This window comes from Microcebus murinus, chromosome 23 (genome assembly GCF_040939455.1).
Source record: "Microcebus murinus isolate Inina chromosome 23, M.murinus_Inina_mat1.0, whole genome shotgun sequence".
Taxonomy (NCBI): Eukaryota; Metazoa; Chordata; class Mammalia; order Primates; family Cheirogaleidae; genus Microcebus; species Microcebus murinus.
Window position 1 is genome coordinate 30,378,608 of NC_134126.1, and position 12,420 is coordinate 30,391,027.

A 12,420-nucleotide genomic window follows, 5' to 3' on the forward strand; every position below is an offset into this window, starting at 1 on the left:
AGGTGCACCCTCTGCCTGGCTCTGCGAGACCTGCCACTCGGACGTGGCCTCCTGGCGCAACCAGGGTGCTCCTTGAGCACCCATCCTCAGAAAGCTCTAGTTTTCCCAGTGGCCCTTCATCATGCTTTCCTTGCCCCACTTGATGTTTTTAGACTGAAAAGTTTTCTGTTATCTTTTTTTTTCCTTAAAAGATTAGGTCTCGCTATGTTGTCCAGGCTGGTCTCAAACTCCTGGCCTCAAGCCTCAAGCCTCCTGCCTTGGCCTCCCAAGTAGCTGGGATTATAGGCCTGAGCCACCATGTGCTTGGCTATTTTGTTCTTTTAGAACGTAATCATTGCTACATACATAACTACATATAACATGTGTTCATTATTAAGCATGAAAATGAAGCCAGCACCTGTGGGCGCCGTCTAAGTTAAGCAGCAGAGCATCACCCACGGTCACGCCCACCCTCCTGCTCTCCTTCCCCTTCAGGTCTCCTGCTGCCCCCCTAAGAGGTAACCACGGTGCTGAGTTTTCTATTTTTCCCTGGGTTTTAAAAAATTGTTTTATGGTTTTTACAATCACCAACATATATTTCTCTAAACAATATATTATTAATTTTGTTTTGCTTGGTTTTGAGTTATGGTATCTGTGAATCTTTTAGAATTTGCGTTTTTCATTTGACTTGTATGTCTCAGGTCTCTCTATCTCCTGTGCTGACCAGGGTTCCGTGTGAAGGTGCAGCAACTGATTCACTCAGTCCCCTGCCGACCGAGTCTTCCCGGTCAGCATAAACGCTGCTGCCCCGTGCTTCCGTCTTCTTCCCGGCTCCCATCACTACCTGCTGTTGTCTCTTTATTAGTTTATTTATTGAGATTGCCTTTTCTATCTCTATTGATATGGCTTGTTTATTGATATTATCCCTTTTTGTTTCCTGATCCATGAGGGCTTTATTTGTTCACTTCTGTATCCAGAGAGCCTAACACCTATATTTGCTCAATAAATATTTGCCCATTAAATGAATGAATGAAAGTCCTTTGCTCAGTTCACCAGGGGTACCTCCTGAGAGGGACAGGGAGAGGAAGAAGGTCATACTAATACAGTCTCATTATTTCCGGGAAAAGAGTCAAACTGAGGAGAAGGACCAGGAACGCAGGGGCACAGGGCTCCTCACCTGCCTCCCTGAGAAACCAGAACAAGTAGCTAAAGGCACGGGAGTGAGGTGTGCTGGCAGGAGAAGGGAACCTGAGTCCAGGGCTCTCAGCGTGAAGAGGGACTGAAACCCAACTGGAGTGAGAGTCCTGCCGGGGAGAGGACCTATGAGAAGAAGACTGCTCTGAACTTCTGGGAGTTGGTTCTAGACCCTGGCAGGGAGGCTTACCTGAGCCCAGCTGCCCTCCTCACTGTCCTAGCAGGAACAAGGCAGCGTGTCAGGAGAGACAGGCAAAGTCAAGAAACCTGGCGGCCTCTACCCCCAGCCCCATCAAGGAGAGGGAAAAGCTGCCCCAGCATCTGGGTGGGTGACGAGGGTGAGCTTGCTGGGATGGTTAAGAGAGAACGGAAGGCTGATGTGTGTGCCCGTGTTTGCGGTGACAGGGTGGCAAATGTGTGTGTGGCGAAAACACACTTCCATGCCTCCCAGGCTGGAGTGGGAGCCAGGCAAGACGCCAGGCTGTCCCAGCCCTTCCTGTTCCTCCACCAAGGATCGAATACAGGGGCAGGGACTCTGGCGCAGGCCCAGGGCCAGGACAAAGCCCTCCCAGCCCACCTCTCCTCCCCTGCAGCACACCAGTGGCCCAGGGTAAGCTGTGACCCTCTGGAACAGCCCACACACACACCGGCTGCTCCCAATCTCAGCCCTCTCCCCACAACCCTCCACCCTGAGAACAGAACCTGATCACACATCAGGGATATCAATCTCATGTTCGATCCTCTGCAGCCCCCTCTGACTTCCCACAACCCTCCCCTCATCCTAAGGGGAGTCATTAGTCCTAACCTCAGGCCCAGGGCAAAGGGCCAAGGGCCAGACTCACTGTTTTAGTAGACGTTGCCAGAGTTTCCATCTCTTCATGGGTGACCCAGACGTTCCCAGAAGACTGCAGGCAGAGAGAAAACCTAGCTGGTTCTGGGTGTGGGTCCCAGGATCCCCATTAGGCCAGAGACCCCCAAAATGACAAAACTCCCTCCCCCTGAGTCCTCCCACAGGCCCACCCCAGAGCTCTGCACACTTTCCAGCTCTGAGCAACTTGATGCTTAGCACGGTACACGGCACACAGAAAGTTTTCAGTAAAGGTTTCCTGGATGAATATGAATGAATGACGCTGATCTGGAATGTGGGCTGACTCCAGTCACAGAGATGGACAATAACAAAAGGTTTTACCCTGAGGGTCAAGGGAGCAGCCTGCATTCTTTCTTGTGCTGAGGTTAGAGGACCAGGACGGAATTCACAAATGCCCTACTCCCTCTGTTTCCCCCAACCTGGCAACAATACAAAACCCCAGAAGATCCATCCTAGAAACTCTGTCCAGAGATCTGGAATTATTGGCAGGATAGAGATGCAGAAAGGGAGACCACGGGTGGTATGTGGGAGGCAGGTAACCAGGCCTGCTGGGACCCTCCTAGAGTCAATGTCACACCCTCCCGAAGACCAGAGACAGCCCTTTGTGAGAATAGGAAGGAAGGTGCAGGGCTCAAGGTTACCATCTTCCCCAAGCCCAACGGGAGACTTTGCAAACACTATCCCAAGGCCTCTGAAAATGTCCTGGGTGAAGGAGAGGCCACTCACGGTCCTGGAGGTGGGCGGGGCGGAGGGGCTAGTCAGCGACACCATCTCCTGGATGGCCAGCCGGAGCTTGAGCCGGTGCAGGGCATTGCTGATGCCAATTTCCCGCTGGATCTCTGTGTCTGACAGGGCGGACATGATGGCACCACTCTTGACGTTGGCCCGGCAGGCTGCCACGTACCAGGCAGGCATCCCCACCCAGAGCTGCAGACATGGGGCACAGAAGAGCAATTCAGCCCTTTCCCTTGAGACCGCAGCCCCCCTGCCAAGAACTTGGCAATACCAAGGGGCAAGGGCCAGCCCTCGTCCATGAACTCAGTACAGCAAATGCAGCACACAGGAGTGCAGAGATAAGCATCATCAAATCCCTCTCTTTCTCATTTTGCCGAGTAAAAATCTGAGGCCTGGGAAGGTGAAGGGATTTTCCCAGCATGGCATGGGTGATTAGTTCCTGCAGGTAGCCTATAAGAAGAGTCAAACTGCCTGTCAAAGTCTAAAGCATCGGTGGTTAGTTCCCCCTATCCAAACTTAGCTGCCCATGAAGCATCAGTAAGTGGCATCAATTTTGTCCTCCACGGAGCTGGTATGTGTGTTTGCTGGGGGAGGGGCTAAACGGCATATGGCTCTTGGCAGAGGAGAAACATGCCGGGAAAGTTCTAGGAACACCACCTCCTCATCCCACGCCACATGTCCTTCCTTCCAGACCCCTAAGTGGCCTCCCCTTGCCCAGGCTCACCTCCAGCCAGGAGACCACAGTGGGGCCATCCCACTGGGCAAAGGGCATTCCTTTCCTGCGGGCATCTTCAAGCAGCTGGTGCCTTGTAGGAAGAGGAAGAAGGGAGTCACTAGCCCTTCCTTCTCTCTCAACCATGCTTGCTCCTGGGGACCACTGGGCCATGCCAACAGTTGGAGTCCTACTACCCCTGCTCCCCACCCTTGGATTTCCTCTGCTCTGTACCTGAAGCAATGTGACCCGAAGAAACGGGGCAGGAACAGCTCTCCATCCCCAGAAGGCAAGCACCTCTTACTGTGTTTGCACACGACCTAACACACCAACTTAGCTGTTTTGATCTGCCCTGCCAGAGACCCACAGCCCCCAGGTCACTCTCCCACAGCCCGCTTGCCTCTTTCTCTCTAGGGACACCATAAGAGCTGTCCCCAACCCTGTTCTGCCCACATGGGCCAGGCCAACTCAGTTCAGAAAAGGCCTAGCTGGGCTCTGGCTCCCTGAGCTCAGTGCCATGCAGCCCAGAGGAAGGAAAGTGGGTGGGGGCGCTGGGCACCCCCTGGGCAGAGCATGGCCTGTGGCTCTTACTTCTTCTTCAACCGCCGGTCCTTCTCTGCCTGGGTCCCCAGTTTGGCAGGCACCATGGGCTCCTGCAGACTGAGCTCGGAGTCTGTTAGCAGAACTAGAAGGGAAGAGATGGCTCTGTCAGCCAGGCCCTCCTCTTCTCCTTCCTCCCTTGGCCTAGACCAGGGATGGCAGAAGCAGCAGCGGGAGGCTCCTCAGCACAGGACAACCCAGGAGGGCCTGATGGGACCACTCATTACTCCTGGAGCCTCTGCTCAACGTCCCTGCATCCAGGTAGTCTCAGAGTGGCACCAAGTATGTCATCCCCAGCCCAGAGAGTTCCCCCTGGGAGCCTCAGCCCTGGAGGTGTTTTCCAGCCAGGGGGACCAAAGTTGTCCTACCCTAGACTCCTAGACAGAACGTGTTCTGCCTCCAAGCCAAGGTACAAAGAACACCCAGACAGCCAGACATGAGCGGGCTACAAGGCTGAGAGAGAAGGATCACCCTGACTTGGGCCAGGGGTGGCAAAACTGGCACATGGAGAGACGTCTCTCTCGGCCTCCAACTCTGGGTGCTCTCCCTCGCACAAACTGCAAAGGGGAACGTGTGTAGCTCTGTCTTCTTCTACAAAGGATCTCCTCGAATCCGTGCCAGAACCCTACAGAATTCGTGGCAAGGGGCAGAAGCTTAGAATTCATTTAAGTACTGGTCACTGCCCACAGTGCACAGTGGCAGCAGGTGTGGGTCACCCAGAAGCCAGTCTGAGCTGCCGTCTTAGGTTCATGTGCCAATGTGGTACGGGGAACACGGGAAATCATACAGCTTCACACAAAACACCTGTCCCCCGACTGGACCTTGCGGCTTCCTGTCTGTGGCCACTCCACAGCTGCCCTCACCCCTGCAGACTCAGCTAGCACTCAGCTAGCTGTGTTCTGATTCACATCTTCCAAGGTGCAGAAAAGTATAATTATGCATTTGGGGTCCAAAGGGTCCTTTCTTCTAGATGATCAAGTTCTTCCCCTGCGTGAAACGCATCAGTGCTCACCCTGCCCCAGGGGGACTTCCGAACCTCTTCAACAGAGGCCACGAGGCCCTCCTGAGCTGGCCCAGCCTGGCTGTCCAACCCCACCTCCCCACTCCTCCCACCCTTTCTTCTCCACTTTGAACACACCTAAGTACAAAAAAATTCTCACACCCACAAATCTCTCCCTCTCCCAGGCCACCCCCTTCCCCTCACACAGACCCCCTCCTTGGCCTGGCTAATTCCCATCTGATGGCCTTCTAGCCTCAGCTCAGGGGTTGCTCCCAGAGGAAGCCGTTCCTGTTGCCCCCGCCACTCCTTGGCCAACTTCTGAGTTCCAGAAGCACCCTGGGCATATTGCTCCCATGAGATTGCTTTGGAATCATCTTTATTTTTCCCTTTTCGTTACATACTGAGCTCCTTTAAGGAATGAACTATCGCTTCAACACCCATTACTAAGCCACACAGCAGTTACTCAATAAATGTGTATGGAACAAATGACTAAAAAGATGACAGAAAGAAAAGGAGAGAGCAGGGGAAGGAAGAAAGGAAAAAGAAAGAGAAGAGAGGGGGACAAAGAAAGCCACCATTTACTGTGTACCCATAACCCGCCACGCACACACTAGAACTCTACATTATCACAGAGGTCATAATGATGTTGCCTTGCCCAAGCACACTCTTGAATTTAACATCTACAAAGCTAGAATTAAGTGTTATAATAATATTTTGAGTCCTGGAGGCCAGATTTACTAGAAACAAGCTCCAATCAAGACCTGACTTTTCCAAAGAAAGAATCAAGAATCTCCCAAAGATGCTAGCACAGTACAGCAGAACACCTCCCCACTGGCAGACACTTCAGAGGCTCAATCTTCCCCTCGATACAGGAAACCACTGACCCACAGCATGACAAATACAGAGCCATCCAGCCGCTGCCTGACGCCCCTAGTGGCAGGAGCTCACCATCTGACAGCAGTCCACCCCACCGTGAAATAGCTCTGCCTGCCTGAGTCTTCCACCCACTGGTCCCTGGGAGGCAAGCAGGAAGGCCAGATCCGAGTACACCCTCCTGCTTCTGGCACCCCTACGCCCGCCCAGACCTCTGCTTGGAAGGGGACAGAGACCATGGCCCGTGGCACCATCCCGACTCAGCTGGATCAGCCTGCCCTTCTCCTTCTTCCCAAACAGGCGGCCAATGGACGACTTGATGCCCTTGCGCTTGGCGCCCTTGTGCAAGGAGTCCTGGCTGCTGTTGCTGCTGCTGGGGTTGCTGCCCTGATCCTCCAAGGCACTACAGGATGACAGCCAGGAGAGGTGGGATAAGAAGAAATATACTTAAGTTACAGCAGGAGAGATGGAAGTGAGACCTCAGGAAGTGTCAGAATTGGGGTGAGGGCGAGGGGGTATGATCAGAGCAGGTGACTAAGGGAGACATGGGAACACTCTTCCTGGATGGCGTTTCAGAAAGAAGTGAGATATTCAGGTGCCTGGTACAGGCAAGACACAGTCCCTGCAGAGGCAGAAGGAGGGATGAGGTGACCTGGGGATGGAGAGACTAGAGGTCTCCCTTACCTCTTGCCTTCCTCCTGGCTCAGGGCTGGGTGGCCAAGCTTCTCTAGCCGCAGCGTCCTGGGTGAGGAAGGAGGAGAAGTCTCACATTTTATGGTGGCTTTATCCTCTCGGTTCTCTTCCCGAGACACTGGCGACTGAACAGACAGTGGAGCCGTCAGGGGGTAGAGGGAGAGATGTCGGGCCTGCCTACCCAGCCCAGAAGAGGCAGAGGAGCGTGGAGAAACGCAGTGGGGAGGCCCTGGGCGCCTCTCTGAGTTCAGACTCAGACTCAAGGGCCTGGGGGGAGAAGCCGAAAGGGAAGGGCCTGGGAGCCACGAACCCGTTAGCACCTGGACACCAGGCAGCACTCACCAGCAGCTTCCTCCTATGCTTTCTCAAGTCACTGGGCTGGAAGAGAGAGTGAAGGGTGAGCTGGACCAGGCGCTGGATGCCCTTAAGCCAACCCCAAGAGGAGCCCAGCGGTCTTAGGATGAGAAGACAGGATTCAGTGCCTCACACAGGCCTGGGGAGAATATCACATCAGAAAAAAGCCTGGCCTGGAAAAGCAAGCCAGGGCTCCCTCTGGAAGAGAGGAATGGGTGTGGGCAGTGGGGAGTTTCTTAAGCATTCTGGGCTCATCCAAAGGAGACGACAAGGAAGGTACCACACGGGGCCTTTCCAAACCCAGGACAGGCCGCTGGCCTGACATGCTGGGGCCTGCACACGTCGTGGGAAGAAGATGCCAGTCCCAGCTGAGAGAAGGTGAGCTACCATCCCCTATAACCTCCCCCAGTGCCGAGCCCAGTGGCGGCAGTTCCCTCTCACCAGGGTCATGACCCCCATTCGGTCCAGGTCCTGGGCAGCGCTGCGGGAGGTAAGCTTAGGTGTGGAGCGGCCGCTGAGTGGGGGGGACGCGCTGGCCAGCGACAGAGCGGTCAGGGAGGTGGGGATGGAACTGCGCTTGCGCAGCTGTGTCAGGTTTAGGGCCTCCATGCTGCCGCTGGTCACGCGCGTCTCAATCTCCTCAGCGCGGAGCTCCGTGGACTCTTTCTCTTCCTGAATCATCCTGGAAGGTGGGCAAGACCAGACCTCGCCACGAGCCCTGGCAAGGACCGGCAGGAGGCAGAGCTCGGGGATGCCCGCACCCACCACCCCACGACCACACACGGACGGCAACGCCCGTTGCTTCTGGCGTTGCCGGGATGGACACGCTCTAGCAGGCATGCTAGGTTTTATCCCACTGGAGCTGAGAAACATGTCTCTCTTGTTGGCTGGCCCACCGCCCCCACCCTGGTTTAGCAAAAGCAGTTGCTGGGGAAGGCGGCGATTTGGTCAGTGGAACACAAACCATCCTGGAAGTCAGACTTCTTGTCCACTTCTTAGCCACTAACCACAGGCTGACCTGGAGTCAGGCATTTGGCTCCCTGTGCCCTCTGACCCCAACACATGCAACGTCTGGAGCGGTCTAAGTCATTTCCCAAACAGGAACTTTTAGCCGGTGCTGACCCCCAATGGGTTTTCCTTGTTCCGTGTAAAAATGAGAGAAGTAACGAGAACAGCACGCGTGTGTGCACAGGAGGCACTCAGCAAGGAGTGTGTGTGCCACACTCACACGCACACATGCTGACGTAAAGGTGCCAACCCCCTTTCACGAAGAAAGGACTTTATTCTGAGAGTCTTTCCTACTTTCAGGGATGTTAAAATGGCCTTTCTTTTGCAGAATGATTGAGAAAGTAAATGGCAGTTATCTTTAATGTCTCACTTTGCAAAACAAACAGTTGGTGGCCCTATGTTAGTACCCTTCTGTGTGTATGTGTGTGTGAGTGTGTGTCTTTGTAACCGGTCTGTGAAACCCAAAAGTCTGGGAACCATTAAACTAGATGACCTCCACAGCTCATAAAGTTCAAATAAAATGTGGCTCAGATTTCCCCTTGCTGTTTGTCATTAAACATTAATAAACTCATTAAAAAGGCAGGATAAAGGGAAGGTTTTCCCAGCTTTCCCTGCCACTGTTTCTGTTTGATGCCTAGCTGTAGACAGGAGGCCTCCCACAGAGGACCAGATTTCGACTCCAGTTTGAACACTGGCTCTGCCACTTACTGTACGGCTTTCAGCAGGTCACGTAACCTCTCTGAGCTTCTGTTCCCTTGTCTGTGAAACAGGGATCATGCTGCCCACCTCCAGGACTGTGCTAAGACTTACAGTCTCATTTGTAAGCCTCTCACCCTGAGCTGGCCTCGATAAGTGGGAGCCACACTCTTGGTGGTTACGATCAGCTGCAGGAGCTGCAGGTCAACCTCCATCCGCCCAAGTCCGGTCACATCACCAGCCCCAAAGGGGAAGATGAAGCCTGACAAGTCTATTTGAGGCCCTGCCCCTCTCGGTCCAGCACTAGACCAAAACCTTGCCTGATGCCCCACAGAGGGTCCCTAGACTGTGGCACTCTAAAGTGGAGCTTTGAGAGATGAGCAAATAACTCGCAGGATTTTCCTGTGGTTTTCCCAAACACAGAGGGCCCCAGCCTTCACGGCTTTTCCCAGGCCTTCCACCCCGTCCGAACCTGATCTCCTCGTTGATGGCATCCAGCTGCTCCTGTAGCATCATGGCCAGGGTCTGGGCATCTGAGTGGCCACTGGGGGAGGCGACATCCACGGAGCTCACCAGACCCCCTGGCTCATCCTCATCCACGTCAGAGATCTCAGGGTCACTGTCAAAGGCAGGGGCAGCCGTGGAGGCCAGCACCCCAGGCAGTGGAGACGGCTCCCAGTCCTTAGCAAAGAAGGAGGGTAAATTAGTAATAATAAGACACCCCAGATAACTGCAAAACAGGATGCTCCCCACCTCTACCCAGCAGCATTGCCATCGCCTGGGAGCTGGTTAGAAAGGCAGAAGCTCAGGCCACACTCCCAGACCTACTGATCCAGAATCTGCATTTTCACAAGATCCATGGGTGATTTCTTTGCACATTAAAGTCTAAGAAATACTGCTCTAACTACTTCAACAACTAGCTAGCAGAGTAGTTTAAGAACAGATTCCAAAGAGAGACAGCCTTAGCTTAAATCTCGGCACCACCAAACACTGGTTGTGAAGCTGTGGGAAAGTTGTTCTAACGTCTTCATTTGTAAAATGAGGGTAATAAGAGTATTTCATAGATGGTTGTGAGGATTAAATGAGGAAATGCACGTGAAGCCCTTAGCATAGTGGCTGGCACAAAGTAAGCACTATATAAAAGCCATCAGTTTCTATTCAAACTCACAAAGGGCAACTAGATCCAGGGAACAAGAAAAGGCCAGGCAGGCCTGACTGTCTCCTAGAGTTAGATCTCATTACAGGGCACTCTGGTTAACCGGGAGAGGCAGCAGTTTCTCAGAAATCATCCTACAAGCCTCTTCAGTGGACAAAGGCCCAGAAGATGAAAGGGCAGAGAACTAGGCCAGGAAAGCCAGTCGAGCAAAGAAGAAAGGAAGGGGACCAGGGACAAAGAGGTACTCTAACACCATCCTCTATGACCAAAGCCCCCCTGACTCCCCCTAGGGCTCTTCTAGCTTCTGCAGCCTTTAGTCTGAGCTCCAGGGCAGCCACCGTGTTCTTATAGACAGAAAGCGTAAAGGAGTAAGGGCAGAGAAAAAAAGTGGTGGCTTCAGACTTTGCCCCATCAGACTAGGGGTTTCTTAGATGAGTCTTCCCCTGGGACTAGGAGTTTCCTCTTTCTCCACTATATCCTCTAATGCCCCAGAGCATTTACAGGACTTGGGCTCAGGATAGAACATGATTAACAATTATGGGACCAGACTTCCCCTAAAGATTGAAGTCAGCCCTTCTCTGCTCCCTATCTCCCCTGATTCCCCCCAGTCTCCCTAGGCAGACTCAGACAGAATGAACGTACAGCTGCTTCTCAGAAAATTCCCGGTACCATCCCAAGGGCCAGTTAACCTGTCATCCCTCCCTCGTCTCCCCCATAAACCAGCTTTTGTTCCAGAAAGCTTGCCAATTCCATCTCACCCCTGCAGCCCCCGCCCTGACCACCAGAAACACACGCCTGCACGCCCAGGCACACGCACACACACTTCAGTGGGGCCCCAGGGACCAGCTGGCCGCCCGCCAGCCCCCACCACTTGCCCACCAGGAGGCTGAGGCAAGAGGGGGCACAGCTGTTGCAGCTGACAATGGCCCCAACCCCAGGGCTGCAGCTGTCGTTGACACTGGGGGAGGACAGGGGAAGGATTTGCCCTGCACACCAGCCGTCTGTGTAACTGGAGCCTGGCACGCGGCTGAACTGACCCCAAACTCCCGGAGGAGGGCCCTCCACGCTCACCCCTGCACCCCCTCACCTTGGCAGGCTCTTCCCTCAGTGCCGAGTAGCGGCGATGCAGAGCTGGGGCTGCGTGGGTGGCTGTGCTCAGGGAGAACCGCACGTCCGCTGCACTGCCCATGTGTGACCTTGAGCGGTGACCCGCAGAGGGAGAGAAAAGATAGGCCCTGAGGACTGAGCACCCCAGCTCACACCTACCGGGCCCCAAGAGTCGAGGGATCTTCAAGAGGGATCTCCCAAGAGTTCAGAGAAGTCTTAGCGGGACACAGAGCTATTGTAAGCGTCTGAGGGGCTGCCACGTAAGCAAGAGAGGAGACTTATTCTCTGGTGCTCCAGGGGTCAGAATGAGCCAGAGGAGAAAGTTCTAGGGAGCAGCTTTCCATTTAGGAAGGATCTTCTAATAGCAAGAGTTGGCTTATGATGCAACTGGTGGCTTTTAAAAAGCTGAGCTCCTCATCACAGAGGTATTCATGCAGGGGCTCTCTGGCCGCCCAACAAGAACGGTGCAGGAGGGCTCCAGGCATTAGGAGAGGTTGGAACGGATGATGTCTAAAGGTTCTTTTCACTCTGAGGGTCTTCATTTCTTGGTCTTCTCCCTGTTACCTTTCCTTGGGTCTCCCCATAATCTGGACTGAGCCCCTGGCTAAAATTCAACCCAGGCACACCCCCTATCCCCAGGATGCTTTGGGAGGCCCTAATACGGCATCAGAGACATAGGCTAGAGAAACCATTCTGACTGCCCCAAGAGTCTACTGCAACCCTGAGGTTTGGGATTCCCAGAAACAATCATCTGGAGCATCTAGAAGTCTCCCTTCATGACACTTCTTCTCCATGCCTTCCCAGCTTGGAACCCTTAAGGGAGCCCAGAACAAAGGAACAGCCTGCACGAGATAGCTGAAGAGACAGGGCAGTTCCTGCCTATCCCACCCCCTGCAACTCCGCCCCAGTTCCATGATGGGTCCAGCGATTCTACAGCCAAAGCCAAGAATTCCCAACTATTAAGGAAAGCGAGCTGTGGCAAACGGCTTGGTGTACTCTGCCTGGGCCATGTCTTACTAAATGAGGGGTTGTCCCTTAGGGTCAACCTATATAAAGGGAAAAGTAGCAGACAGACTATTATCTTTCTCCATTCTCTATCTTCACACTCCTGTACAATAACTCCTGATTAACTTGAGTTAGGTGGTCGGCACTTAAGTCTCTACCACCCCAGACACTTGCAGGCTTCTCTTCTTCAAGCTCAATGTCCACTTCTCTAATTCAAGCACTACCTCTCAATTCAAGCACTACATATATATATATGCATATTTCCTCCAGTCTTTCTTCCTTGTGGCAGCTGATCCCTGACACAGCAAGAGCATGATCAAAGGGAACTGCAGCAGCTCTGATCTAAGAGACATAGGTTTAGAAAGAAAACAGCCAGAAGCCATGAACCCCGAGTGGCATCATCCACTTCGGCCTCCTTGATCTTCACCCTACCTCTCTGG

General features: G+C 53.5%; 1 protein-coding gene across 9 annotated transcripts in view; it reads right to left on the minus strand.

Annotated features, from left to right (window-relative positions):
* Positions 1 to 12,420, minus strand: part of PPFIA4 (PPFI scaffold protein A4) — a 49,243-nt gene that overhangs the window by 14,020 nt on the left and 22,803 nt on the right. For 6 of the 9 annotated variants that reach the window (XR_001148805.2, XR_001148802.2, XR_001148803.3 and 3 more), the window contains 11 exons: positions 10,956 to 11,064; positions 9,185 to 9,393; positions 7,450 to 7,690; positions 6,997 to 7,032; positions 6,646 to 6,779; positions 6,198 to 6,364; positions 4,080 to 4,173; positions 3,501 to 3,582; positions 2,768 to 2,968; positions 2,016 to 2,078; positions 1,364 to 1,390 (listed from right to left, as the gene is read on the minus strand). Coding sequence is in view for 5 of the 9 variants with exons in the window: in XM_012744408.2 (XP_012599862.1) it covers positions 1,364 to 1,390; positions 2,016 to 2,078; positions 2,768 to 2,968; positions 3,501 to 3,582; positions 4,080 to 4,173; positions 6,198 to 6,364; positions 6,646 to 6,779; positions 6,997 to 7,032; positions 7,450 to 7,690; positions 9,185 to 9,393; positions 10,956 to 11,064 (1,363 nt within the window). In the remaining 4 variants the exon portion in view is untranslated. The remainder of the gene's footprint in view (positions 1 to 1,363; positions 1,391 to 2,015; positions 2,079 to 2,767; positions 2,969 to 3,500; positions 3,583 to 4,079; positions 4,174 to 6,197; positions 6,365 to 6,645; positions 6,780 to 6,996; positions 7,033 to 7,449; positions 7,691 to 9,184; positions 9,394 to 10,955; positions 11,065 to 12,420) is intronic. The other 3 variants (XR_001148804.2, XM_012744409.2, XM_075996944.1) reach the window with 1 other exon arrangement.